Here is a 27,999-nt window from a genome sequence, read left to right on the forward strand (position 1 = left end):
ATTGAGTTAGCAGGGTAGGGATAGTTGTTAGGGGCTGACAGGGAGGTTTCGAATAGTCCTCAAGGATGTCTGAGCTGAGCCTTACAGTAAGCGGAGCATCCCTGGGGGTGTACAGAGGTCAAGACGGAGCTGGCTGGGGATGGAAAAAGAGGCAGATGGGATGAGACTGGGCCTTGAAGGAGCAGGAACAGAATAACTGAAGTTTTCACAGAGGGAGGAATCTTGTGGTTGGGATTTGGGTAGAGGGATGTGAGCTTGAAAGAGATCATTGGTGTCCCTGGCTTCTGGGGTGACATAGCTGCTGAATGTGGCCATTTAGTTATGGGGATGCTATGGGTAAAGGGGATGTTTCCATTCTGCTCTCTGTAGGGTAAAAAACACCTCAGGATTGGGGTGAGGGGAAATAAGACCCTGACAGAGTCCTGTCATTCAGCCACTGCATTGGTCCAGGTGATGCTGCCTGCACCTCTCTGCTGCACAGGGAGGGAAGCAAAGTGAAAAGCGTCACCCAACTCTGGCCTTACCCTTAGCTGCTCCCTCTCCTGCTAGGAAACACTGCTTTAGGGAGAAGTGCTTTGGACTAACAACCACAATAATTTGTTCCTATGAGGTGTAAGCTCTGAGTGGGCTTCTCTTAACTTACTAAGTGATACTGCTTGTGTTTTGGGTAATATTTTTCCAAAGAGAGAACTGAATGTCTAAGGGGTGCCATGAAGTCATACAGGAGCTCCCTGATAGCTATCTTGGCAGGAAGGATGGTTGAAGGGTGAGAGAGTAACGCAAGCTTTAACCCTATGAGAAACTCGTTGTCAGGAGGTGTGGGGAATCTAAAGTTATTCATACATTAATTAGGAAGGATACATTTTTTATAAGCTCATGAAAAAATGCAGGCTAGCTCACCAGGAATTGCACTTTGGGACATGTTAGAACTAACTTTGAAACACCGAGTAATTGATACTGAATGAAGACACAAAGTTAGTTTGCTGGGTGCCAAATGTTGACCTACTTTTGGCATTCTATGTAGTCTGACTGGAAGTACCAGGTAATATGCTTTTTCTTTAAATCTTTCACTTCTTATTAAGAGAATCCAAGTCCTGAAGTGTCGAGTGAAAGTCATAGATTTGAAACGTGACCTGGAAAATAAAGATTGCAACGTATTCTGTAGTATTTGGTTTAGCTCATCTTCTATTTTATTATCAAGGAAAAAGCAGTTTGTTGTCTCTGCTGCACCAGATACTCAGCAAAACTTCGACAGAGGCTCCTAACAAATTAAATATGATTAAAACAAGGTTGTAGTTATTCTTACAGTCAGCATTCTACTCAATACATTTCTCAAAAATATTCATTGTAGAGCTTTGTGCTTCTACAAGAGCCACTGTATAACTTGCTCCTTGTTTTTATTAGCACCATTAAGAGAACCAGTTCATCTGAGCGTGTGTCCCCAGGGGGTCGAAGAGAAAGCTATGGAGATTCCAAAGGGAGTCGCAACCGCACTGGATCCACCAGCAGCTCTTCGAGTGGTAAAAAGAACAGTGAAAGGTAATGTTATTTAAATACCTAACTCATTTCTTTGCCTACTGCCCTAATAATGGAATTAGTTTCTTTATTAAAATCAGTTTATCTAGTTTAGCAAATATTGGGATCTTTTTTTTTTTAAGCTCCAACAGGTGGAAGAAAATGTGTTTTAAAACATGTAAAATAAAACAGGTTTTCAAATTTGTATTTCTTTGCCTTATTTCCAAACCATAAGCAATGTGAGAACCTTGAGTTGCCCTGAAAAGTTTTAAATTATTAAACATACCTTTTGGATTATCTTAGTGGTTTCCTCTTGATCTTCAAGTTCCTGACATGTGCTTCTTCAAGCTCCTGGTTGTGGTGTGTTGACTCCAGCCTGCAGCTAAGCACCACATAGCCACTTGCTCCCTCTCCTGCAGCAGGAAGGGGAAAAAGACCAGGAAGAGTGAGAGAAAATTCATAGGTCAAGATGAAGACAGTTTAAAGCCACACAAGTGTTACAATGCTTAAATAATGTGCAAGTTTCCCAAGGAACTAATAGAGAGCATGTGTTACGTTGTCTCAGCTGGAGCTAGAGATGTTGGTGTCACTATGAGAACAAGCATTGTGTGGGTACAGTTTTCCCTGACTTCTGTCACATGCAGCTTGGGGATGTTGAGCACCACAGCTATCACCTCAGGATAAGAGTGTCCTTGTCCTGTGGAAGAGGCTTGCTAAAGACTTGCCTCATACTTCCTCTTGAAGCTGGACCATAGTGCAAAATACAAAGTGAGAGTCATCGAACTAGAAGAAAAGTGATTATGATTCTGTACACTGGGGACTAAGGCAATCCTCCTAATGCTGTGTGTGAAAGAGGGAGGAAGAGGGTGTTACTTAACCATCTACTCACAGTTATATCATTGATCTTTATGGGTCCCTTCCAAATTCAGCTATCCTGTGATTCTATCTGGTCTGTAGATGAAGCTTAAAGCAGAATGGATGCCAGGAATCTAAGAAGGCAATTGTGAAATTCTTGTTTTTCAAAGTGTATAGAGTTCTAGGCTGTTATGCAAAAACATGCCATAGAAAGCTATCTTAAGAAGCTTTAAGCATAAGGAGTAAGGAGATGACTATAATCTTTCATGCTTCTAAGGGGGGTCACAACTCCATATGGCTCTGAGCCAGGGACAAACCTTCCTATGGGTTAGGTAAGTGGGAAATGACTCAAGTTCATGAAAAAGAGTAGTCAGAGCTCTGAGCGGTGTGTGTAGCTAGGGTTTGTGTAATTAGAAAGTGCACATGATTTGCTTTATTACTGTTATGAATCAGCCTTTCACTTTAGCTTGATTAGCTTGAATAAATCAGCATGGTCTGTTCAGAACTAGGGACTCTCTTGTCTCTAATATGGCATAATTTCTGATGAGTGTTCTATGAAGTTCTTCTTTTCTAAAAATATCTTCATTCATAAAAGAATATGTTAATTTTAGTGTTAACAATAGGAACATATCATGCTATTTATATAGATGACATTGGCTGTGTACACCAGATTGAAGCATGATTTTTTGATGCGTGATTAATACCAAGGCTGATATTATCAAAAGTTGCTAAATCAGTGGGTAGGAGCAGTAAGATTCTGTTTTGTTTTGTTTTCATAATTCAGTAAATGCATTTTTCTTAATATAGCTGTCAAATCAAGGCAAAAGGAAAAACACTATAAAATAATTTGCTACAATTTCCACTGCAGAGAATCTTTTATGCTTAGAAAACGTGTGCAGAAATCCAACCCAGTTTCTTTTCTTTTTTTGGTTTATCTTTATCTGCCCACTGCAGTCTAGGAATGGATGTGGAGATGGCATCACAGCTCTGGGGGCACTTCATGCTTCAGCATTTCTCCATCAAAATTGTAGGATCCTTTTGGGATCACCCTAAGAAACATACAGCAGTAATCTGAGATTTCAGTTGTTACTGGATAGAAAGAAAATGGAACTGGAAGGAAAAGTAACTGCATAATATAGCTGTGTGTCCCTTTCATACTTTATCAGAAACAACACCCTCAAGCCTAGTAATAGAGGGGCAAAGGACACAGCAAACAAGTGGCTGGCATTTCTAGAAAAAGGTTGCTTCCTTCTGGCCAGGGTAGTACTATCCAGAGAGCTCCTCAGCTTTTCTGCCTCCCACTTCTCCACATGCTTCATCTATTTTCCCCTCAAATTTTGCAAAGTATTTTCTCAAGACAGAAAGACAAACTGATCTCAGGTTGTCTTCAAGGCAGCAGAGCAGTGGGAAAGAGAAGGCATTTTAATCATGGTGGAGATGTGCTTGCTGGGCTTTATGAAGTACTCTCATTCACTAAGACACAGTTGGGCAGTTCCATGTTCTGTGTAAACTCTTTGGAAAAGCAGGATTCAAACTTTGGTTTGCTCTTTAAATCCAAAGAGAACAAAGCCATGAAGTAAGCAACGCCCCCCCCCCCCCCCCCCCCCCCCCCCACTGATGCATTAGCTGCCTCCCCTTGCTCTACATATGCAGACAGATTTTTTAATTATGGATATATTCCTAGCTTTTTGTTATGGTTGTAAACTGCTTTGGAGTAACAAATCTCACTGACTGGAAACCAAAACTGATGCAGCCATTCATGACCAGTTTCTGTATCCTCCTCTAGGTGAATTAACTCTGCAAGGGAAGAGTATCTAGTGATCGGTAGAGGAAAATGTATAGTTTTGAGAATGTGAGGAGAATTGATTAGAAAAGTTTTAATGCCTGCAACCAAGGAGCTATAGTCTATGCTGGTTTTAAGTGTGTCTGCCTGGGGATTAGCCTTGTAAATAACTGAATTGTAAAAGTATTTTTATTTATAAATACACACACAAAAGCATATTACATTTCAAATTTTGTATTATGTTGGTATCTTTATATATGCAGACTGTTCATACTTTTTAAAATAGAAATTTCTTCATTGTTTTCACAGCAAACCCAAGGAACCAATGTTCAGTGCAGGTAGGAACTTCTAAAATTTTTAAGCAAATAAAAAAACCCAGTGAAAACAATAGATTTGATGTTTTAAATTTTTTTCTTCATCTGTGGATGCCTAGGAACTGGTATTGGGATTCTAAGCATGGTACTTACAGGCTACTGATGACGTATTTTTTAAAAAAGTTTATCAGTTTGCTCTAGTTTTTACTGGCCCAATGGATTTATTTTACAGGTAGGATTCTTTGTAAGAAGACAAATCAGAAAAAGACTAAGTGTTCTTACCCCAAATATGTCTTTCCTTTCAAAGCAGTGTTAAGGTTTTGTTAATTAAAGGATATGCCAAGTTCCAGCTATGAAGCTGTTGTAATAATTCAGTCATTATAGGGAGCCCTCAAATACTGATAAAGAATGCTACATCTGTCCCAATGCCTTGTAATAAAATGTGTCAAATTACAAAAAAACCACAACAAAACAAGCGGCTTGCTACTACAGGTTTGAAATTCTGTCTTTAATTTGAAAATCACTTTAATTTTTTCCTGCTTACTTATTATCCCTGTAAAAAATTTTTGAAAGTGAACCAGTGGGTATAAGTGGAAGCACAATTTGTCCTTCTCATTAGACAGTCACAAACTTGTGAACAATCTCAAGAAAAATACAAAGCAGAACAGTATACAGAACAGTTATTTTTGTGTTATGTTAATGATAGAAGTACTAAACAGAATGTCTAGCTAGCTAGAGGAGAAGGGTTTCGACTGTAATTACACAACAGGCATGGTTGTGGCTCAGTGTTTTGTCAAGTACCAGGCTAGCCTTCAGTAGAATACAACTCGAAGGCAGGTAGAGCAGGTAGTGAGTTTATTGTATTCAAACACATCTTTATCTAGCCCTTCTGTCTCTGTCTCTGTAATCACAAGGGAAGCGCCGTGTGACACACTGCAAAGGTAGGCTTCACTTCCAAAACCTCATAGCTCTCGAAGCAAAATGGTACTGGTGGGATAAAAGCTTGATGTATGAACAGCTATTTTCTTACTTGAGTGCATTTTGCAAGGTCAAAACTTTCCTAGTTCTTTTTAATGAAACAAAAATATACCATCTATTACAGTCTACTGAATTATAACCCTCAGGTGCATTTTAATAATAATGGGTTATAATTTAGATTCTTGTGGAATCTTTCAGAAGAATTTGAATTAGAAAAAATATGTTGAGAGAGCTATATGGCAACACGTGGATGTTCACTGTGTTTGAAATGGTGTTCTGCACTTTTTGCTGAAATAATTTAGTTTGCCCCGTTGTTGGCTGTTTTGCTGTTAGCTTAACATGATTATAGAAGCCTTGTTTTTTCCCTTTTTTTTACTGAGTAAGCTATAACTTTTTCCTGAACGTTGAATAAAGAGACCAAGGCCTCCAACTAATTTGTCAGTGCTTTTTGCTCAATGTCATAAAGCAGAGTTACACTTGGTAAACATACCATGTTTTTTTTCTAAAGCTTTAGCTAAACTGCAGTGTAAATATGCACATTTTAGATGCATGTTTATGTCTGTGATACAAACACAGATGATTTGTCTTGTTTTTTAGAGAGAGCTAAATCTTAACAGTTGTTTACTAATCAGCATCTTTCAGCTTTGTAACAAATCTGAAATATCACAAAGCAAAGAATGTTTGTTCTCAAGGCAAACTCTTTCAGAGAGTCTTTACCTCTGTGTATTCTTTGTACAATTTTATGCCTGCCATCAGTAGTGGTCTCCTTTGCAGATCCTACTGACATTCACGTGTCTTCTTATTTCAGTTCAGTAACTTAATTTTCAAGTAATTTCAACATCAGTTTCAAATTTACAAAATAGCAGATGTCAAAGATACATTTGTCTGAAGTTTTCACCATTGGTCTGTCTCTGTAGTCTGATGATTGTCTGTCTTTACATCTGTATCTTCATATTTAGAACTCTGCTGTCTTAAAAACTTAGTTCTGAAAAATATGGGGAAAGGGATGTAGATTGATTATGCAGATAATATGTTTAGATTACTAACAAAAATCAGTACTGATGGAATTAATATTAACAAAAGTTAGAAACAAATGCACAATATTGTTTTCTGTGCCTGATCTAGTCATCCTCAGTTCCTCTTTATAGTTGAGAGAGAGAGGCATTATGAAGGCATCATTAATATACTTGGTATAATTTACTTTTACTACACTTGCTTTTGGACATCTGCCTTATTAATTTGTCCAAAAGAACATTTCTCTCTATTTACTCTAAACAGGAATGTTAGGTGACTAGGTTAAATACTTCCACTGTAGATGGCTTCCTCTGTGGAAGTTTTTTGAGTCCTGTAAGTTTCAGGTGAGAAAAGCAGCTCAATTAATTAAACTTTCATTCATTCCCAGCCTTTGATAAGGTCAGTCAGGGGTTGTCACTGCTGAAAATATCTTGACTTCCAGTCCACCAGTATCAGTATTATTGGCATGTGTTTCAAGTTCATTAAATATATGCTGCATGCGCATAGAAATAGTGCTGTAATGCTCTGCTTGGTAATGCTCTACCCTCTATAGTTAATTTTCCAATACAGATCTTTTGGAGTAGATTTTTAAAAACAATTCCACTGTTCTAGCATTTTAACAGGCATCTTACGCTCCAGCCATCTGCCATCATTATATCGCCATTATCGTGGCTTCTTTTTAGCATTCAGTTTTCTGTTGTTTTCATTCTATGTGTGAATTCTGTAAAAGAAGGGATTTTAGAGAGCCCAAGGTGAAACTTTACTGTGACAGATCAGGTAGATCTCTTTCCCACATGAATTAGTCTAAAGGCAAAATACACATATATTTAGGTAATATAGCATAGCTATGATGTTTATTTGTTCAACCAATAATTTTAATTCATTTAGTCAGGATTTGTAGCATATGCATATTTCCAATTAAAATAAAGCCTTAGTTTTCAAATTTTAAAAATAGTGGTATAGTTGTAATGATACATAACAGTTCATAGCATAATTTTAACAGTCCGAAATTGTATAATTTTTTTTTCATTTACATGATTTTGTTACTTCTGCCCTTCCATTTCCTCTGTGCCCACGATTATTCTGTCTAGTAATTCTACAGATATCACTGACTCCAAAACTGCTTGATTCGCATGAGAACAAGGCTGAACCCCTTGATCTGCCGATGAAGCAGCAAGAGCCAGCACGTTCTGAATCTGGACAAACTTCATCAGAAGTTCACAGGAGACTCACTTTGGCCTTGCCAGTTCCCAAAAGTCCTAGTCAGACCTTCATGGCATATCCCAGATCTCCTAGTTTTATAAGCCCCATGAAGTCCCCAAGTCAGTACTTCCAGATCTGTTATTAATCCCTGCTTCTCTCCCCCAAAAATACTTCTTACCAGTTCAACACATTACTTCTAGTATTTTCTTCTAGAAATGTTTACTTCTGTCAGCCAACTCAGTTTTTGTAGCTTCTTTCCTTTATGTCATTTTCCTTTCTTTTAATGTGCTGTCAATGTTGTCATTTTTATTTCAATGATTAGTAATCCTTAAAGCACATATTCTTTTCTGCATGTACATCAGCATGATTCCTTTTACTAATTGTTTGTGTTCCTTATTTCAAATGTATCTCTAACACTGTATGGAGTGTAAAGCATACCTTTACACTGAGATGCAAAGAATGCAACTGAGTGTTGGAAAATACTTCAGATGCTGATGCTCCACTGTAAATATTGATTAAAAAATAAAATTAATTTAAAGTGGCATTTCTGCGTTAATTGTAGTCTTTGATGTTTTCCCCTTCATTTTTAATATTTAAAAACCAAGAATATTGTAACAGTATTTGTCACCAAAAAATTGTTTTTATTTCAGTCCTTGCAGTTTTGTAGTTCTTTCTGACATTGTTTAGTTCTAATTCTGCTGCTCAAAATATTTAGAGCGAAAAGGGACTTTGTTTTAAACAAATTCTGTTTAGAGATTATGATTTAGGAAAAAAAACACCAACCCTGGTTAATTTCTAAGTTTGAGATTGCATGTAATTCTGTAGTTCTAATGCACCAAACTGTTAATTGGGAAGGGATGGAGGAGCACTGGAGTTTCCCACTAATGTTTTTTTTGTGTAACACTAAACATTTCTGACCTTTTTTAGAGGAAGGATATGTAAAAATGTTTCTTCGTGGACGTCCTGTTACCATGTACATGCCCAAAGAGCAAGTGGAATCATACAATTTGGAAGCAAAAGTAGAACTACCAGCCAAGAGGCTTAAACTGGAATGGGTGTATCCTTTATGTGCTAGAGGACTACTGGAAATCAATCATTTATTAATGATTTGTTTTAAATAACTTTTTGAGCTAAGTATAGCAAAATAAAGGTCTTTATTAATAGGGTTCATTTCATGAGGGCAAGGACATTCCACTGAAATTGACGTTAATTTCTTGAGGCTGCTGTTCTGCACCTCGTGAAGTATGAAATTAAGAAAGTAAGGTTTTGCTTAAGTGTTGCCTGAAGGATAAGTCTGAAGCATGCTAATTAGCTAAAGATTTAACTAGGCATATTGTAAGAATGTAGTGAGCTGTGATTATTAATTATGCATAAAACAAGCTCAGTTTTTTTACTCCTTCTCAGCAGTAATGCATTGTTTTAAACTGTTTTATAAAATGTGCCCCATTGTCTTTTAGAGGATGCTGTCATCAACTTTGGTACTTGAATAAGCCCTGAACTTAATAGTGCTTTGCAACTGATAGGTGCTTAGCAATAAAATTAATAAGATATTGTATGTAGAATAATGTTTGAATTTATATTTTAAAGTGGTTTTAAACACCATAAATACCAAACAACCAGAATTTTCCACCGACTGCTATGACTGGACAAATTTTCAGAATTCTAACTTGAAATAAATCAGTGCTTCGTTAGAAATTTCCACATTTCACTTTTAAATATTATGATAATATGTATTCTTTATTGAAAAAAGAAATTACATTACAGTCTTGTATAATCTTAGTATATGTAATAGATGGTTCAAAATAAGATATGAAAAACACAAGATACGAGTCTATTTATAATATCCACTATCTGTAGAGAGATAAAGGTTTTCATCAAGTTTTCTATTTTAAGAAAAATACTTTTTTTGGTCCCAAACAATGAAAATAGGAAGTTGCTTTGTCTTCATAAAAAAAGAAGACTGGTTGAAATAGTGGTTTACAAACTTTATAAATAGAACTGCGTGTGGTTTCAGAATGCACAGAGAGAGTTTCCAAAAGTCCCATTGTGTTAACAAGAGATTAGTGACAGATTTAGTAACCATTCTTATTATTCCTATTGTGGCTGAGCTTGTAGGTTCTACCCCAATCTGCTGGAACTGCATAGATGATGCATAACTGAAAATGATGAGTTAAAAAAAAATAAATCCACAGAATTAATAGACCAGCTGAGATCAGAGTGATAAATGCTGCTTGCAGCATTTTGCCCACCATATCTCACAACAGGACTGAAAGATGTCTTTTTACACTTGTAAGATGCCCCTTGCATAGAAGGCCTAAGGATGAAATGGGAGAAAGTGTTAGGATGAAACAATGAAAAACTCAACCACAAAACAATTGTCATTAGCAGTGTATAGATGGAAGCCGAAGTTAACATTTCAGATAATTATAAGAAGTGCTAATTACCAATCGTTATAAATTCACTCTCATTGGTTTATCACTTAAGCTTACTTGAATGACTGAATATTTGCCAGATGGAGAATTATTTTTAGATTACATATGCATATGTCCGTCCAGGTGTGTGTCGGTATACCCAGCAGAATCCTATATATAAAGGTTGTCTATGAATAGAAAAGGTATGAAATAATAAAATGTTCCAACCAACTCTGAATGGTTACAGAGGAAGAAACATGTTTTCCAAAAATACCGTGGTATTTTTTCCAAATTCTAATTTATTTGCAGTTAAGCCAAATCACCATATCAATCCTTTAAAGTTAAACTACTTACTAGGTATATAAAATACTTAAAAAAAGAAAGGAGGGGGTGGGGAAGGAAGGAAGAGAGAGAAGTTAATGCCCAATTTATAGATAAAAAAGTGGGAGCAGGAATGTAAAATATTTTGAGAAAAGCAAAGACAACAGAAAACCAACTGATGTCACAGGCACTCGTTCCAATTAAGATGGAGAAGCTGAGCTTTTTACTTGGAGGGTAACAGAACTGGAATAGGAGAAAACATCTTTATACTGGACAAATCAACCTGGCTGATTCAGCCAGTAATGCTTTATAATGTATGAATGAGGTAGAGAAACAAGATACTGGAAGTGAGCTTGAGAAATGGAAAGGGCAAAGCAGGTTATGATGAGAAACAGAAGGAAGAAAATCTACAGTGTGTAGATTTCAGGGCATGCCTGAACCCTGAAGGAGTTTTACAGTCGTGTTAGCAGGTATCTGGGCAAGTCAAAAAAGGTTCAGACCACATCAGATATATTCACACATGAAGAAACAGAAAGACTGAGTGATGAATTGTGAGAGAGGGCCAAAGCAGAGGTGTTAAACTCCAAGTGAGAAATCAGCACTGGGAACATCGGGGTGGGAATGGTGGTCTGCTCAGATCCAAGTGAGACGAAGCTCACTTGGCAAGCAGGAGGTTTGAAACAAAAGCTGCAGGCCAAATGAAAAGAAAAGGTCAAGGTAACATTCCCTGAAGTGCCAACTCACCAAATGAAAGTTGAATCCACCAAATCCTAGTGTGGGAAACAGTGAGGAGAAGGAGAGATCAACCCCAGGAGTTTACATCTGAGAAAAAAAGGCTGACGGAAAGAAATTGAGTGTTTGACAACAGCAATCATGTGAAGGGATGAATGCAGCATTGTTCCCCACAGGCAGAATTGTAAAGAAAGGAGATTTTCCCCAAAGAATTTAATCTTTTCATCTTAGCTATTTTTATGTTCAGACCTCTGTTCTTTACAAATATCTGTATAATGTTTTTACTTCACTTTTTTTTTTTTTTTTAAAGTTCAATTCCTTAAGCTAACTCCAAGTCATTAGAAACTTGATTATGTATTGTTGAACTAGGGAAATTTTATGTTGGTTTTACTAGGTGATGGTATCAGACCTTACAGAGAAAACTAAATTTAAACATTGTCCTGCAGTCTAGAGTAGTAATTAACCTTTACAGACAGATTGATAGTACATGCTTTGTTATTGAAGATATTGGTTGTTTACATGTCTTCACATTTGAATATCTCAAACTTAAAGGGACTTTGGCTAAAATATTTCAGTTTGGGACTCCAAAAACTGTATTTTTGAATGCACATTTTGATGGTTGATTATGCAGCACTACTTGTATTATGTTTATTATAAAAAATCAGCAAGCTGTTATTTAAATTCCTATTTTAGAAGCAAGAGAACTATTATTCTTAGTTCTTGGATAATGTTAACATGAGTTTTTCAGTTTGACTGGGTTATCATTGACCATAGAGAGTAGTGCACAGGTATCTTTTTAATATGGTATAATTGGGGTTTCAGTATTTCTCCATATATTTACCACAGCCAGTTTCTCCATATTGACCAAATTAGAATGAACTTCTCTTCTGCCAAGATTCTGCTAAAATTGTTTCTCTCTATTCCCATAAAAAAGAAAAGCCAAAATAGTTGTAGTCCCTAGTGATTCTTCAGAGGAATAAAACTGCATAATTTGGCTGAATTAACATTTGGTCTAAATGAGATTATTTCTGGATTAATTCCAGTTATTTCATTGGATTAATTTTAGATTAGTGTTGATATGACTAGCATCAGAAACTGGGCCACTGCCTTTTAAATACTACAGAAATAAATAGGAGCGGATGATGTAACCCTTTTACAGTTTCATATCCATCTGGCTGGTAATGCCCAGAATAATGAAATCAATCAACCTGCATAAAGGATAATGCAATCAATCCTAATGTAATGCAGGGAGATGTACTGAATGACTTATTAGTGTTTCCATCAAGTCTAAATTTTAGTTTTAATTAGTCAACCAGTGTAAATGATAAATACACTTGAGACAAAATTAATATTGCCTTAGTCTGGCATTTAGTAATTTCAAGAGGATGCTAAAGGGATAGGGCATCACAAAATCCTGTCTCCTTTACCATCTATTTTCAGTAGGATGTGTAGGTTTTCAGTTAGTCTGTGAAACTCTAGCTTCTGTTTCCATAGGAAGGGAGGGAGTTCTGAAGGCTGCCAAGTGGTACAGCTGTCCTTAAGCCAAGAGATGCCAACTTCAGGAAATACAGGGACAGACAATACATTTTGTTTTTCCTTATTTTTACCCTTCTTCATTTGTAGAAAATGTTATTGCAGCTTGACCAATGTGCTAGCTATGGATATAGGGGTCGGGACTGTCGCAGTAATCTCTATCTTCTTCCGACGGGTGAAACCGTGTATTTCATCGCATCTGTAGTTGTGTTATTCAATGTTGAAGAGCAACTGCAGAGACATTACACTGGTCATAATGATGATGTGAAGTGGTAAGTCACCTTATAACCGTTCCTTTTACTTCAAAAAACACGATTTGGGAGGTAATGTTTTGGTTTTTTATATAGCTCTGGAAATCTTATATAACTTCTAAGACTTTCATAGGTTTGATCCATATGCCTGACAGGGCATTTGCACAATCAAATAAAAGTCTGGCTGTAGTCACAGTAAGGATGTCAAATGTCTCTTATAACTCTATCTGGTCAGCACACAAAGCAGCTGCTGTCAGGATGTGATGGCACAGACCTGAGGATATCTAAAGATGTCCGTCACAGAGCCTGAATTAACTTCTGAAACCTGCCTCGAAGTCTGTGCTGCCATATGTGCCACATCTCCTTTGGGTGTGTCTCTGTGCAATTGCTGTATTGATGTTGTCCAAGTTATTGCTTCTTTCTCTGCCTCAGATGCTACAAAACTCTTCCTTGTATTTACCTGGGGAAATTTGTTTTCCATAACTAATTTACTTTTTACGTTGAGAATAGAGAAAAGTAGAAATTTGACTTAATCTATAGAGCCGATCATTTTCATTAGTCTGTTTTTAGGGTGATACGACATTAACTACTTTGTTAGACTCCTCTCCTTTCCCTTTTTATGTAGGATTGAATTGTTCATCTTCACCTGGGTCTGGTGAAGATTCTTTAGGCTCAATCTAGCCAACAAAATAGTTTTAATCTCATCTGTGGTCTTCCTGGTAGCTTTTAGGCATGTCTACTACATGGCAGATATTCTGCAAACTAGTGCATACCTGCCAGCTTGGGCTTCAGAGGGATTTAGCTGTGTTAGAGCTGAGAGGAGACTAGGTATCAGGAAATATCAATACCATTAAAGTGAAATCTAAATAAACATATGGTTTATATTGATGTTATCTGTTTGCTTGCTCAGTGTAGCTGAAACAGAGCACCCAGATTATCTGATGGGCCCTAATGAATCTGACATCCCTTCTTTAGGCTTAGTGTTATGAAACACCTGTTGTCCTCTAAAGCAAAAAATAGGCCTGATAATCAAATCTGGATGCATCATGAGCATTTTCCAAAAATTTGAATCATAGGTTTTAACTTGGACCTACTCAATCTCATTTTTTGCTTTCAAATTTTCTGACTCTTTAGCTATTTGAAAGCTATTATTAGAAAGAAGATACCTTTCAGCATTATAAAGCTGAATGAATTATTGCCACAGCTCATTTTGCAGGGCACTTTATCTCTAGAACTGTAGGCAAGGCAGCTGTAGTGAAAAAAAAAGAAGAGAGGATTTGGGACAAAAGGAGACTGTGCTCCAGGTTTTAATACAAATTTTAGCTTGTTTTTTGCTTAGAGACATTTAACATTGATTACAGTTATAAAACTCTTAAGTTTTAAGTTTAGAATACAAATTTTTAATTTCTGTATGCTGTTTCTTGCTTACTAAAGGACTTTATTTTCACCTTTTGAATAATATTGAAGAGAAGTTTGTATCTCCCTGTAAGAGTCACTGAATATCTGACCAATATGGTCTGAAGAGCGATGCTGGAATAGACACACATATGTTTGTTCTGAAGGATTGTTGCTAGACAGCATTGACTGTACTGACCAGGTCTCTACAACCTCTGATTAGAGATGTTCTAAGTTAGATAACTAGTGCAAATGGTAAACTTGATGTACATTGCAGTCACTAAATCTAGGTGAGCTGTACCCTACGAACAAAAAATAGACTGAGGCTTGGTTGATACAGGCTTTGCAGTATTTAGGGCTTAAGCAAATTACTGCTGTGTTCACAAGGGAATATCTTTCAGTTAAAGAGCACAAAAATTCTTTAGTCTGTTCTATTTTTATATTTTTAAAATGTTTATATGTGTGCTATGTATCTTATATGACTAAAATAAGGCTATTTATTACAGGCTTAAGTAAAAGTTCAGTGAAATAGGTAATAAATGGCTTTAAGTTTGGCCTCTCTTTCTTTTCTTTAGCCTGGCTGTCCATCCTGATAGGATCACTATAGCAACAGGCCAAGTTGCAGGGACATCCAAGGATGGAAAAGTGAGTGACCCCCTTGCCAACATAAAATTGCTTGTGTTTCAGAAGAACATGCTGTCAAGAAGATACATGCTGTATTCTTTTCATGTTGCAGTGAAATTGGTCTTATATTTTAGGACTGAATGCAAGCAAAAATTAATTTGAGAATGCCTGTTATACACTATCCACGTTACCCAGTTCCATTATCAAGATCAATCAGTGGTTTCTGGTTCCATTACTTACACAGACTGAAGGTAAAATTTAAGCTGGTCTTCAGAAGAAATGGGGAAGGATGAGGCTACAAAGGAGAGAGCAGATGGATGTGAGCAAAAGGAGGACAAGCAGTGGAGATTAAGTTGTACATTGTACAACTTAATTTCTCACCACAGCTACCAAAACCAAAGTACAAATCACAATGGCTTTGGGTTGTTTGCTGAAAAAAAAGAAATTCTTACTCTTGCTGTCATCTAGGCAAGAATGTTTTTCTCTCTCTTCTTACCTGTATTGTTGAAAAGCTTAGCTGTAGGCCAAGAACTTATTTGAACAGAGTAAGATGTACATTGCTCCAAGGAGCTAAGAAAAGAGAGAGAATGAGTACAAGCAGAGGCAGGAAAAGTGTGACTGTGCAGCTGATGTCACAACTAAATTACTGCTAAATTATTGCAAATTTTTTGTTAGATGTCAAAGAAGAATTTTAGTGCAAAGCCTAGTTGTCAGTATGCTAACCACTAAGTAAATAAAGAAAGCAAAAAATCAGTTTTACAATATATGATTGAGTAACATAAACTATTGATTTTTATTGTCTGTTGGAGAAATCCTTGGTATTTATTTTTTAACTTCAGAAATTCAATTCCTTATAATTGTATTTGTGAGAGAAAATCTAAAAGACTGATGTATATGCTTAAGGGCAAAATGTTATTTAGGTAAGCTTATAAATAAGCCATTTATATAACTGAGAGACTGAAGTGGCCTTGATTTATTACTTTATTTATTTATAAAGGGCAGTTTCACTAATTAGCAAGAAGGACTGATGGCTGTTGCTTTGTTGTTGTTATTGATGTTGTTATTGTTATAAAACATACTCACTTTATTTCAAAGAAAGTAAAGCACGGTCTTCGTTTTCCTGCAAAGGTTGCAGATACGGTGTTAAACTCCTATTTTGAAAATAAAACTTAATCAGCAAGTGCTTCCTGGGGTTGCCCTCTAGTGGGTTTGAGAAGCATTTCTGTCTCCACGAGGTTCAGCCTGTGTGGGGCTCTCTGCGTGCAGGAGAAGTCAGATAGAGGGGAAGGAGGGGAAATCACCTGGTTTTCATAGAGAATTCCTCTTGGGCCGTTATGTATATCTTTAATTTTATGTACAAAAAGGAAGTTAGTTCTTATTACAGTTGTAGAATTATTTTCTATGGCAATTTTTATGATACTGAAATAAATTACATTAGAAATTCTTAATATAGAGATAGATATTTTTAATTTTTTTTTGCACTGGCTGGTTGATGTTGACCAAAATTCTCTCAGTTGCTACAATTTAAACTGATGATCTTGGACCTACCAATAAGTCCCATTTCATGAAGTCATCACCAGTTTTCACTTTCTGAAGAATGTCTCAGTGGCCATTAAATTCAGTGAACTAAAAAGCTCTGCGAGGGGTAGTAGTTTTAAGTTGAAAGAGAGTATATTTAACTAGTTGTTAGGAAGAAATTCTTTACTGTGAGGGTGGTGAGACACTGGAACAGGTTGCTCAAATGAGATATGGCTGCCCCCTCCCTGGAAGTGTTCAAGGACAGGTTGAATGGGGCTTGGAGCAACCTGGTCTGGTGGGAGGACCCCTGTCCATGCAGGGGGGTTAGAACTAAATGGTATTTAAGGTCCTTCTAATCCAAACCATTCTACGATTTTGTGATTCTAAAATGTTTTTTGGATGCATTCTCATTTTTTTAAATCCTGATTTTTTTGGCCACCATTGTTTCAGGTATTATTTCTGTGTCTATTTTATAGCAATTGCCACCACACGTGCGTGTCTGGGATTCTGTAACTCTGAATACACTGCATGTCATTGGAATGGGATTTTTTGACCGAGCTGTCACTTGCATTGCTTTTTCTAAGTCTGTAAGTAAAGTAAATCAATATTAAGAATGTTTGCTGAATGGGTGTTTGAAATCTTTCAGATTTAGCTTCCTTTACCAAAAGAAACTTCCAACCTGTCTTTTATTTCAGCATCCTCTTTAGAGGAGGAAAGCCTGCAAACCAGTTGTTAACAATAAGGTTAGCAGTGTCTCAGCAGTCTCAGAGGTCTATCTTATGCATACCATAACGTGCATTTCATTTCTTCAAGGACAAGTAGTAGCAGAAGTACTTGTGTTCTTGAAATGTATGTATCCTTACTTCTTTTTTATCATCCTAGGGTGTTTCTGCCTATATAACGAAGTTATTCTCTCTGTACCTTTTAACACCCTACACAGTGCCTAAGAATGACTAATTAAAGACCTTTACAATGGCCTGTACCTCTGATTTTGTATTTAAAACATGGGAGCTCCCATAGGAGAAGCAAAATCTTTTACTTGAAAGCAGCAAAGGCATATAGGTAAAGAATTGTAAAGAATTAAACTCCTGTTGTTAGCCTCCTGGTACCATCCGTTGAGCTCTAGTGTATTTGGGTTAAAAAATAAAATAATTAAAAAAATGAAATATATATATATTTATATAGACAGCACTGAAGTCCCATATAAAAGCATACAAGTCTAGAAACCTTCCCTGTAGAGCAGAATCTGTAAGCAGTGGTTCTGGTAGCATCTGATTGTCTTAACAGCATTTTTTAAAAGTAGAGGACTGAATGGTGTATTCCCTAGGCAAAATGTACTTCAGTGAAAGTTTCCACAAGTACTGAAAATCCATCAGTGACAATATTTTATAGAAAGTAGAAAAGAGAGAAGTGCATTGGAGATCTGGTTAAGAATAAAAATGTGAAAGACAACACAGTTCAAGATCATCTGTGAAGGATAAATAAAAAGCAAGCAAATACTCTGTAAATATCTCTTTTGGAGGAAGAAATAGGTACTGAATAGCAGTCCTATTGACTGTCCCTATTGACAGATGCCACAAGACAGAGACTGTTTAATATGTTTGCTTTCTGCTGTTATTTCACAGTCAGAGTTTAGCTTGTTTTGAGCATCACTTCTCATCCTGTAGTAGTATTGCTTATCTCCCTGTCGGCAGCCCTCTCTTCAGGCTACACAGCTCTGTCTCACCTACACAGAAATATTTGATTATTTTGAAAGTGTATTTAAATGTTTGTAACATTGGTAGGGGCTTGCATTAATATTTTCCATGTTTTCCCTCAGAATGGAGGAAGTAGCCTGTGCTCTGTGGATGACTCAAACGACCATGTACTTTCCGTCTGGGATTGGCAGAAAGAAGAAAAGCTGGCAGATGTCAAGGTGTTGCAATAAGATATTTTGTACTACTTGCTTGTATGTAGATTTGGATTTCTTGTCAAAAAATGTCTTTCTATATGTAACATCTCATGCCTTTTTAACACTTTCATTTTATAAAAGGCAAAGAAATCAAAGAAAGGGAGTATTTTCTCTCTGTTGAGATTATCCCCATAGTTGTTTTGTTGTTGGTTTTGTTTTTTTAGTTTTCCTCTTGTAGTCATTCTAGAATTGATTAGAAAAGTCTAGACAGCAGTGGTAAGAGCATGTGAGAAAAGAAACATCCTTTTCTGTGTAGAACCTCTCATTATCTGACATAGTTTTGAAGTGTAACTTTTGATACTAACTCATAAAAACCTTAAATCTTTTGACTTTGAAACATTCTACTAAAGTATTCCAGTCTATGCTAATAAATGAATAGCTCAGAATTTTTCTTTAACTGGGAGTTGATCAGATAATCTAGCTAGAGAACCATTTCATATTGTCTTGTTTCCTTTTATTTTTAAATTTTGATACAATGTTTTTCTTTTTTCCTTCCAAGTGCTCTAATGAGGCTGTATTTGCTGCAGATTTTCACCCTACTGATACAAATATAATAGTTACTTGTGGAAAATCACACCTTTATTTTTGGACACTAGAAGGGAATTCCCTTGTTAAAAAGCAGGGATTATTTGAGGTAAAATAATTTTTTTCCTTAACTTTATGTTTGCAATAATGGTACAGTCATACAGAATAAGGGTTAATGAGAGTTGAGTAAATCAAAACAACTGATCATTATTAAACTTGACATTTTACAGAAGCTCAGGTAGTGTTCATGGTATGACACAGAGAACATTTTCAGGGGTAAAACTTCCACCATGAAGTTTTGAAATGCAATTACCCTTTCGTTCTTTGCATTCTTTTTTCTGCATTCTTTATGCTACGCCTCCTCTAGCAAAATAAGAAATTACCTTGAAACTCTATGCTTACCTCAGGCTAAAATTAATACAGAGAGTAATATATACTGGGGTTTTTTAATTTTGTCAGAGACTTGCAAACCCCCATAAATTATGTGAATGTTCTTTCCTCTTTCTCTGTTCTGCTCAGATACACACATGTAATTCAAATACAGATTGAGCTGGCCACTAGCAAATATAATTTTGATTTCAAGGTCTTGATTTGGTTTTATTCTTATATATAGACTCAGCTCTACAGCAGTAGGGTGCTGGCAGGGACTGTACATAACTCCAGCAGGACCTAGTTAACTGCTTGTGGAGTCACGGCTTGCAAGCAGAGTCAAAACAACTATCTTGCAGTCAGTTAATAATATACTTAATGTGAAATCAGGAGGAGATGCTAAGATAATGTATTTAAATTTTGTTAGAGTATATTTTTCATTAATTTTTTACTCTTAAGCTACTTTGGCAGATATCTGCCTCTGTTATGGCTTAGTTATTCTCGATGGTTGTTGCAGATAGAAAGTGTGGTGGCCTGAGCTGGGAACAGTTCTTAGTTTGAGAGAGGCCATACTCACTGGTAGTCAGCAAACATTGTAAATAATGTCTTGAGAAGCTACTAGCCAGTGAAGTTTTTTTGTCCCTTTATACATTTCACTGTTTTGTTGCTGTCAGTATCTTAAATGCAGGTTCCCAAAGCAATGTTTCAGTTTCCTTGAACCTTAGAATTATTTCAAGAAATGATTTCTTAGTTCTTACTCTACAGCCAAACTCTCTAGTAATATTTGTCTCTGAGAAAATTTGGAGTTAAAAAATTACAGTAATAAAGCTTGTTTGTGCTTTTGGCCATTTCTTAAATATTTAAACCCTTTCGGATTTTATGGGAGATGTGGGATTCAGTTTATCTCTGAGCATTCCTGGTCTTGTGTTAAAAGCTGGCAGGCCCACTCACTTGAGCTACCATAGCTTGGAATTAAAGGGTGCAGGATTGTGCCACCAACCTCAGCTGATGCATCTTTTGCCCTTGCAGAGATGAACTGTTTAGACTGTAGGAATGTCTTTAACTCCTGTGTAGATACTTGTGTAGTAATAACAGAGCTGCATAAGACTAATCTAAATTGCTCAAATGCATACAGTTAAAATGAATGGGTTGTGTGTTGCTGTGAGTGTATATTTTTCAAACATGCAGAAACAAGAGAAGCCAAAGTTTGTCCTGTGTGTGACCTTTTCTGAAAATGGTGATACTATTACAGGAGACTCAAGTGGAAACATTTTGGTTTGGGGGAAAGGTAAGACAAGACTGAAGTTAATAGTGAAATTTTAATATAAAAGACTGATTTTTTACATTAGTGTAGCTTTATTTTATGAAAAATAAATTTTGTGTATCTTGAGTTCTTCCCCAGGAACAATCCAGCAGATTATTTCTGGATTCTCCTCTATGAGCACCTACAGAACATATATACCTGGCTGCTAGAGCACAAAATTCTATATAATGTGCTCCCTATGGTCAAAAGTTGAATCACAGAGCTATGGCTTTTACTGACGTAAGAAATGGCAGGAAAAATTATTTTCCTCAATCAATGTGATAGTAAAACACAATGTTAATGTAACTGATGATCTCCAGTCTCATACACTGTCACTCTGAAGTGTTTGCAAAAATCATGCCTATTGACATATGCTTTTAAAAAGAGTAGAAATAGCTTTATTTGTTTTCCTAGGAAGTCAAGCTAAAATATATGCAGATCTAATTGAATTCCCCAGCTTTGTTTCAAAAGAACAGATGGATAGGATGAACTTCTTAAAAAGCAAGGAAGACCTTTATTTTTAGACAACAGGAGGAATGCCTGCTGGAAGGCAAACAGTAGCAACATCTGAAACGTTTACTTAGTGTCTGAGGTGCTCTGCATAGAAATAAGGAGAATCCCCTAACGGAGGCCTTATTAGTAAAGGAAGAAAGGACATGGATGATACCTGCTTCTTGTTTACTCAATGCCTTCTCCCAAGGTACTCAAAGGATATAAAACCTGAAAAGCCACACGGTGAATCAAGTATAACAGTTGAGCCTAACTAACTGAGCTGTTTTTGTAGACTTTATTTCATCCAAGGACTGTCAGCTGGTTACCTCTTTGTGCTTTTTACCACTACACTGCTGTTGAGGAAAAGGGTGGATATGGTGTTTGTAACTCAGCTCCTTTTTTATTTTCCTTTTCTTGTTCCTGTGCTATTTCAAAGCAAGACACTTGAACACCTTTCCTTCCAAGCAGAGCTTAGAAATTGTGTACTCCCATCTCCCCCCTGTTTTTGGTTAGTTTTTTTTTTTTTTGGACTACCAACAGAGAATGGAGACGGTGGCAGCTGTTGGCACAAAAGGGACAGTGCTGTTCTCAGGAACCTGTTTGACTTCATGCTGGTAGACTAATTTCTGCCTTGACTGCCAGCAGCCTCTTCTGCCCTTTCTCCCAGGGATTGAAGGGAATTCTTTGTGTGCTGCAAGATCTCCTCACCTCTACCTGTTCTTTTGGGATAGACAAAAATGTTGGTTTTATATCTTAATACGGAATACTTTCCGTGTCTTTACTACTTTTGACCTAGAGCTCTTACGTTCAAATGAGGGCTGCTTCCACTAGTTTGGAGTACCCTTAGCAAAAGCTTCTCTTAATAGAAATCACCTGTAACTGACACATTATATCCATAGATTTGGATAGAAGCAAGTGGAATTCATAAAGGAAAAAGCAGTTGTTCTTCCTAACTTGCATCAGCCCCTCGCATGTGCTAAAGTTAGCCAAGCTTTGATGCAAGGTGCACATTTCAGTAATAGAATCACTAGTAATCATTTCTTTATAGTTCATAATAATGATGGTTCATCAAATTAGAGATATTTAATCCAATATCGTTGGTTAGAAGTCTTTTGAGTCTAAGAAGGTTCCTGAATAAGCCAAATTCACTAATGAAGAGAACAGGCTCATTCAGAGAGTGATTCAGTGCCTTCTCCCAGATGTAGGAAGACCTTTAGCTTAGTCAGGTTTCAGTGTAAATTAGGTGTATGGAGGCTGTGGAAAATCCTTGGAGGATAACAAGTGACTGGGTTATGGTATCTTTGTTGATAAGGTGCATAGTGCTGCTGCAGGTCAAATGTGATGTCAAATACTTTAGCTGAAACCCCCAGGAAAAGTTTAAGTGAACCTAATTTACTTTGTGTTTGAACTAGACTCATTATGTTTACTTTTCATTTTTGAAAAGGAGGAAATGTGTTTTACAGATGCACAAATTCAGTCTCTCCTGTGGGTCTCAGCTTTTTGGTGCAACGCATGATCATTGTTTAGATATAATCCTTGAAGGTAGAGAAATGGAGAAAAAAAACAGAACCTGGGGGGAAAAGGAGCTATTAAACTGAGAAAGTCAGTAGTAATTTCTTTTCTCCTCTCTAGGTACCAACAGAATAAGCCTCGCAGTTCAGGGGGCACATGAGGGTGGGATATTTGCGCTGTGCATGCTGCGAGATGGCACCCTGGTGTCGGGAGGCGGAAAAGACCGGAAGCTGATATCTTGGAATGGGAATTACCAAAAACTTCACAAAACCGAGGTGATATCACCTAGCTTGAAATTACTCTGCTACTCAATAAAATCTTAGCTGTCTTCTGATGAGAAGAGCAAAAGGTTAAAGCAGAATCTGTTTTGCCAGAACTACACATCTCTTTATACACTGAATGCAGTTGTTCATATAGTGGTATTCCTTGTTACTTTAAATGTTATGTCTTCCTTTGAGCTTTATATTGGAGATTTGCACCAACTCTTTCTGAACCTAGGCTCCAATTAAAGAAACATTCCTTGCAAGAAAGTACTAGAGATACATAGCCTGACACGCTCTCTGAGTAGAAGTACTTAGTTTTATATCACAGCTGAAATTAAAATATGACCAAGTTAACACAGCATGAAGGAACCTTTTGTTTGTTGAAATAATTCCTTTGTCTGTACCCATAGATAAGGATGTCTAGTAGTGTTACAGACGGTTACTGAGTTGATGCAAGTTGTTACAAACCTTTGAAAGTCAAGCATACATTTATTCATCCATTTAATTTCTGCTCCATGCAACATTTATTAAAATGCATTTGCTAGACCACGTGTCTTTAAAAATAGCAACACTGGACAAATTGTCTGACTTACCTGTTTGTCTGTTACGACCACAGATTCCAGAGCAGTTTGGTCCAATAAGAACAGTAGCAGAGGGAAAAGGGGACGTTGTATTAATAGGAACCACTAGAAACTTCGTCCTACAGGGCACATTAACAGGAGATTTTTTCCCAATTACTCAGGTAAGCTGTTGTCTTACAAGAGCATTTCTAAGTGTGTAATAGAAGTATTGCTTAAAGTTCAGCTTCATAAATATGCATTTATTTGATTTATTATTACAATAAATCTGGCAATAAATAGCATTATACATATGCATGTATTTAAGCCAAGGAATTTTTGAATGCTTTAATATATAGTTTGGTCATCTTAATCCTGTTTAAACATCTTTAGTTTTGATGGTACTGTCCTTGTCAAAAAGCATTTCTGCTTGTGTAGGGCCACACGGATGAGCTCTGGGGACTTGCAGCCCATTCCTCTAAACCTCAGTTCTTCACTTGTGGACATGACAAACACATTACCCTCTGGGATGCTACCACTCATCATCCTATCTGGAACAAGATTATAGAGGTACACATTTCTTACACACAGCCCTACTCCTCTCATAGACCTTCTCAAGTAATTTGAGCTTTTCATAAGATTATTGATTAAAAATATCTTAAAGTATTAACTTGAGGAAAAGAATGAGAGAGTCATAAAAATGTCCTTCTGAAAATGGATGTAAAACTCTTAAAAACAAGAATTTAAAAACCTTGGTTATATGGATGTATGTTCTGTATCATATGAAAGTGTACAGTGCTGTTGACATATTTTTTACTAGGAAGAGGAAACCACAAATACAAAGTTAGGTAATACCTATAATATAAATGTAGTTCTGATTAGGATCACTACTACTCCTACCGTGAGCATGGCAGTCAAAATTCAGACGGAAAATAATTCTTGTGATGTTTTTTTGGCCTCCTTAATTTGTTTTCTGTAATTGATTAGTATTTTTATACATTCTGTACAAAAATAAACAAATGTGTTTTTTAGAATTTCACTTCCTATCTCTGGTATGAAACTTGGTGTTTATGTACTGAAGGAAGACTTAGTGGAGGCTCAGTTTTATATTGTTCGTAAGTGCTCAGTTGTGCATCTGCAGACTCCTGATGGCTTTGTGGTTATGTGTGATCTTCATTGCTATATGCATCACTAGGAACTGATTTTTAGGGTGCGTTTTTTGGACACCTAATCACTTTTCTAATTGTATACCCATAAGAAGATATTGGTTTATCTCCTAGGGACAGCAGTGATGCTTTCATCTCTCTATTTTTAGATGCTACTATCACATTTTTTTCAAGCAGTCTTCTCTTTACATATTTTTTAGTAGATGTGTGAGTAAGCTTTTTTGGAGATGCATTTACTTATCACAACAACCAAGTTATTTCTCAATCATTTTTATCTGCCCTCTGTACAGTGGATAAGTGCAAAAATTCCTTCAGGAAAAGAAAACAACACCTGGTGTAGATATATATCAAATACCCAGGTTTGAAAACCAAACTGTAGTCAGTGGCTTATAGATGTCCCTCACGTTGCTGATTAAAGTGTTTTCTGGCTGATATAGTCAATAATCCTTTATTGGTTTACATGAAGTTTTCAAAATCTTAATTATGCACCCCTTTAATTAAAAAAAAATGTTCATTTTCAGGCCTAAATAACACTTTAAATTAAAGCTAGTATTGGTAAGACTTCTTGAATACAATCCATCTGCACAAGTGTGTGCGGTTGCAGCAGCCTTAGCAGAACAGCATTTGCCAAACCATCTCTTGTAGCATCCTACCCCAGTTGTACACGCTTGTTAAGTTATACTGGCTTGGTGAATGTGGAAATTGGAACTTATTCTGTCTAACTAAGGTCATATGTTCTACGATCCATATTTTTGTTGTCTTCTAAATTAATTGGATAGGCCAGATCAACAGTTCCAGGGCCCCAGAGATGGAGCTCTATTTTCACAGTTCAGTGCCTTGGTTATAAAGTCAGACTGGCCTGTACTGTATGATTAAAAGAAAGGAAAATAAACGTAGTTCTTTTAAGCTACAAAAAAGTGAAAAACAATTATAATAAGGGTTTGGCCTGAGAAGCAGGCAGATAATTGCATTTTCCTACCTCCTAATCATTTTAGGGTTTACAGTATGTTAATATGCTTGGATTTAAAAATAAGCTCTCCTCTCCCCTTCAGTCTTTAGGAATTCTGTAGTTGAGCCTCAGGGGAATGGTCAAACCTTGAGAGACAACAACATTTTAATGTGCTTACAAATCTCTTGAACTTCTACCAAGATGCCAAATGCAAGATCAAATAAATACCAGTATACTTATGCTATGAACTTCAACAATAAAAAGTATTTTTAAAAATCACTGAGCATTCATAAATCAGATTTTCCTGGAACTGTCTTGGGAAACTCTCTAAGAAAAGATAAACCTGTGCCTTGTTTTGTTTGAAATACAGCAATAGTAGTGTACTGTATTGAATGGCATATGAACACACTAGATTGCAGAAATCCTTCACATGCAGTTCAGAGTGACTCAAAAAAATGACACAACTGGGAACTTTCAGATAAACCTTTCTGATTTCCAGTGTAGGTTTTTTTGTGGAGACTTAATTTGATTATTTAGAAATAGTGCATGACTGGTTTTGTGCAAGTCTTATTTATAAATATTCTGAATTGGAGATTAAAATAATTGATACACTTTTTTAACCTTTCCTAATAAGTTTCTTTTTTTGTCAGAAAAAAATCATCATGTAATTCAATCGCAGGTACTAATGTGATCCTTCACTCTGCTTGGTGTAAAGGTGTATGTTTTTGTGTTCCTTCATCCACTTTCAAAAATGCTGGAAGAATAAGTTGTTAGTCCTGATACATTTATCATTTCAGAAACAATATACTGAGAAAGGCTTATAGTCATAAAGAGAAGTGCAAAATTTGGCACTTTGGCCTCTTGCAGTCTAAAGAGCAATATACATTTGGGTTGATAACGAAACATTGTTAGTAGAGATAAGTACAATATGGGGAACAGGAAGAAATCTGTTAATCAGATAAACTGCTATATCGAAAATAAAGTTTCTTAAGTGATCATCAACTCCAAAAAAAAAAAAAAAAAAAGGGACATTTTTTCCACGTTTTAGCCATGTGTCTTGTTAAAAAAAGAACTGGAGTTGAGCTGGTTACGACTTAAAGTGACGTTCAATTAATATCTAGCTGTGGTTTTGCCAATATAAGACACTCTCTAAGAAACTGTTGATATTGAAATGTTTAAGAAACTGATTTATTTACCTTGATTATTTTCAAACCTTTTCAAAAGGTTGATGGCAATAATAGCAAGACTGTTTAACAAGACTTAGATTTTCTTCTTTTTCCCCTCCAAGTACACACTGCTTCATTAAGGCAAGATTTCTGTTATTGATCTTGATAACAATGTTATTAACCATTTGAATTGTCCTAGACAATAAGTTTGATAAATTAGTGACTGATTATCTAGAGTAAATAAATAATTTCATTTTAACCTATTTTGTCAGAGATCTATGTAAAATCTTTTTAATGTAGTTATGAGTACAAGTTACTGCTCAGATTAAATTAACTGTTTGAACCTCTGCTTTATTCAAGATAATATTTTAGTATTTACTGTAAAATTATACATAGAAAAAGTACCAAATTTACCTTTCTGGACTACTGTAGTGGTTTAGAACATGCATATAGGAATTCTGCATCTCAGCAATTCTTTGAAATTTCTTTAGTTAGTAACATCTTTGAAATTAGTCATTTGTTTAAAATTAATGAGTATATCCCTTACACCTAATGCCTAGGACTAGTAAATACAAATTGCTAAAAATGTAAACAGGTTAATTAAAATGACTACAATGTGATACTGGTTTAGAATATAGAAAACCAATGATATAAGCATTTTTGTGAGATACACCCCTGGATGTTTTTTGCTTATATTTAAAAATTATTTTTGGCAGGTATCAGAAAAATAAGCTACTTATTTTGCATCTTTCTGCTATAACCTGAAGAGTTCTGGAGCTCATTCTTTGTAACTGAACAAGTATTAGAATGAAAGGGCTTACCTTGTTTTTTAGGTAAATTGCAAGAAAACCACTGCAATTGTACTGGACTCCATAGCAATATACTATACAAAATAAAATGTCTTAAAATGGCATGTCAGAGTAAGAAGCCTTGTTCATGCTCTTAATCTCCCACTAAGCTACAAGTGGCAGGTGCTGGAAAAGGTGTTGCTGTGTGTAGAAGTAGAAGTTAGGCTTTTCCCCTCCATGCAAAGTGAGACATACCTTTGATGAATAAGGTAGTTGCTTTTCCTTTAGACAGTAGGTAAACTGCAGCTTTGATACTTAATTCTTAGGTCAGCTCTAATGTAATAGGTTATTTTTATCTCTTACTGGTTTGTGATTTGTTGAGAAGCTGCCTTTGCCAACATTACTGTTACGAAATCACTTGCCAAGTTATTTTTAGATAGTGAAGAAAAGAAAACAGTGGCCTTGTATAGAGGAAAACAAACCAAACTTTTTGGGTAATATTTCAATCAGG

The 27,999-nt window shown here is 36.2% G+C and overlaps 1 protein-coding gene and 1 long non-coding RNA gene across 9 annotated transcripts in view; one reads left to right on the top strand and one right to left on the bottom strand.

Moving 5' to 3' along the window:
* The window catches only part of EML1 (EMAP like 1), an 80,604-nt gene that overhangs the window by 41,631 nt on the left and 10,974 nt on the right, over positions 1-27,999 (top strand). For 4 of the 6 annotated variants that reach the window (XM_051620235.1, XM_051620236.1, XM_051620237.1 and 1 more), the window contains 13 exons: positions 1,405-1,539; positions 4,463-4,491; positions 5,382-5,408; positions 8,590-8,719; positions 12,782-12,931; positions 14,881-14,950; positions 16,924-17,034; positions 18,267-18,362; positions 18,898-19,032; positions 20,481-20,580; positions 22,720-22,874; positions 23,479-23,604; positions 23,858-23,989. In XM_051620235.1, coding sequence (XP_051476195.1) covers positions 1,405-1,539; positions 4,463-4,491; positions 5,382-5,408; positions 8,590-8,719; positions 12,782-12,931; positions 14,881-14,950; positions 16,924-17,034; positions 18,267-18,362; positions 18,898-19,032; positions 20,481-20,580; positions 22,720-22,874; positions 23,479-23,604; positions 23,858-23,989 — 1,396 coding nt within the window. The remainder of the gene's footprint in view (positions 1-1,404; positions 1,540-4,462; positions 4,492-5,381; positions 5,409-8,589; positions 8,720-12,781; positions 12,932-14,880; positions 14,951-16,923; positions 17,035-18,266; positions 18,363-18,897; positions 19,033-20,480; positions 20,581-22,719; positions 22,875-23,478; positions 23,605-23,857; positions 23,990-27,999) is intronic. The other 2 variants (XM_051620241.1, XM_051620240.1) reach the window with 1 other exon arrangement.
* On the bottom strand, positions 1,425-27,996 carry LOC127385040 (uncharacterized). Of its 3 annotated transcripts, none has more exons than XR_007889578.1 (8): positions 27,744-27,996; positions 23,456-23,562; positions 16,013-16,049; positions 15,426-15,499; positions 15,170-15,224; positions 11,139-11,230; positions 1,802-1,928; positions 1,425-1,511 (listed from the first exon to the last, which is right to left on the bottom strand). It is a non-coding gene; the product is annotated as an uncharacterized LOC127385040 (long non-coding RNA). The 3 variants fall into 3 exon arrangements; XR_007889577.1 differs by having other exon boundaries at positions 16,013-16,080; XR_007889579.1 differs by lacking the exons at positions 15,426-15,499; positions 16,013-16,049.

The sequence above is a fragment of the Apus apus genome, chromosome 5 (genome assembly GCF_020740795.1).
Source record: "Apus apus isolate bApuApu2 chromosome 5, bApuApu2.pri.cur, whole genome shotgun sequence".
In the NCBI taxonomy this organism is placed as follows: domain Eukaryota; kingdom Metazoa; phylum Chordata; class Aves; order Apodiformes; family Apodidae; genus Apus; species Apus apus.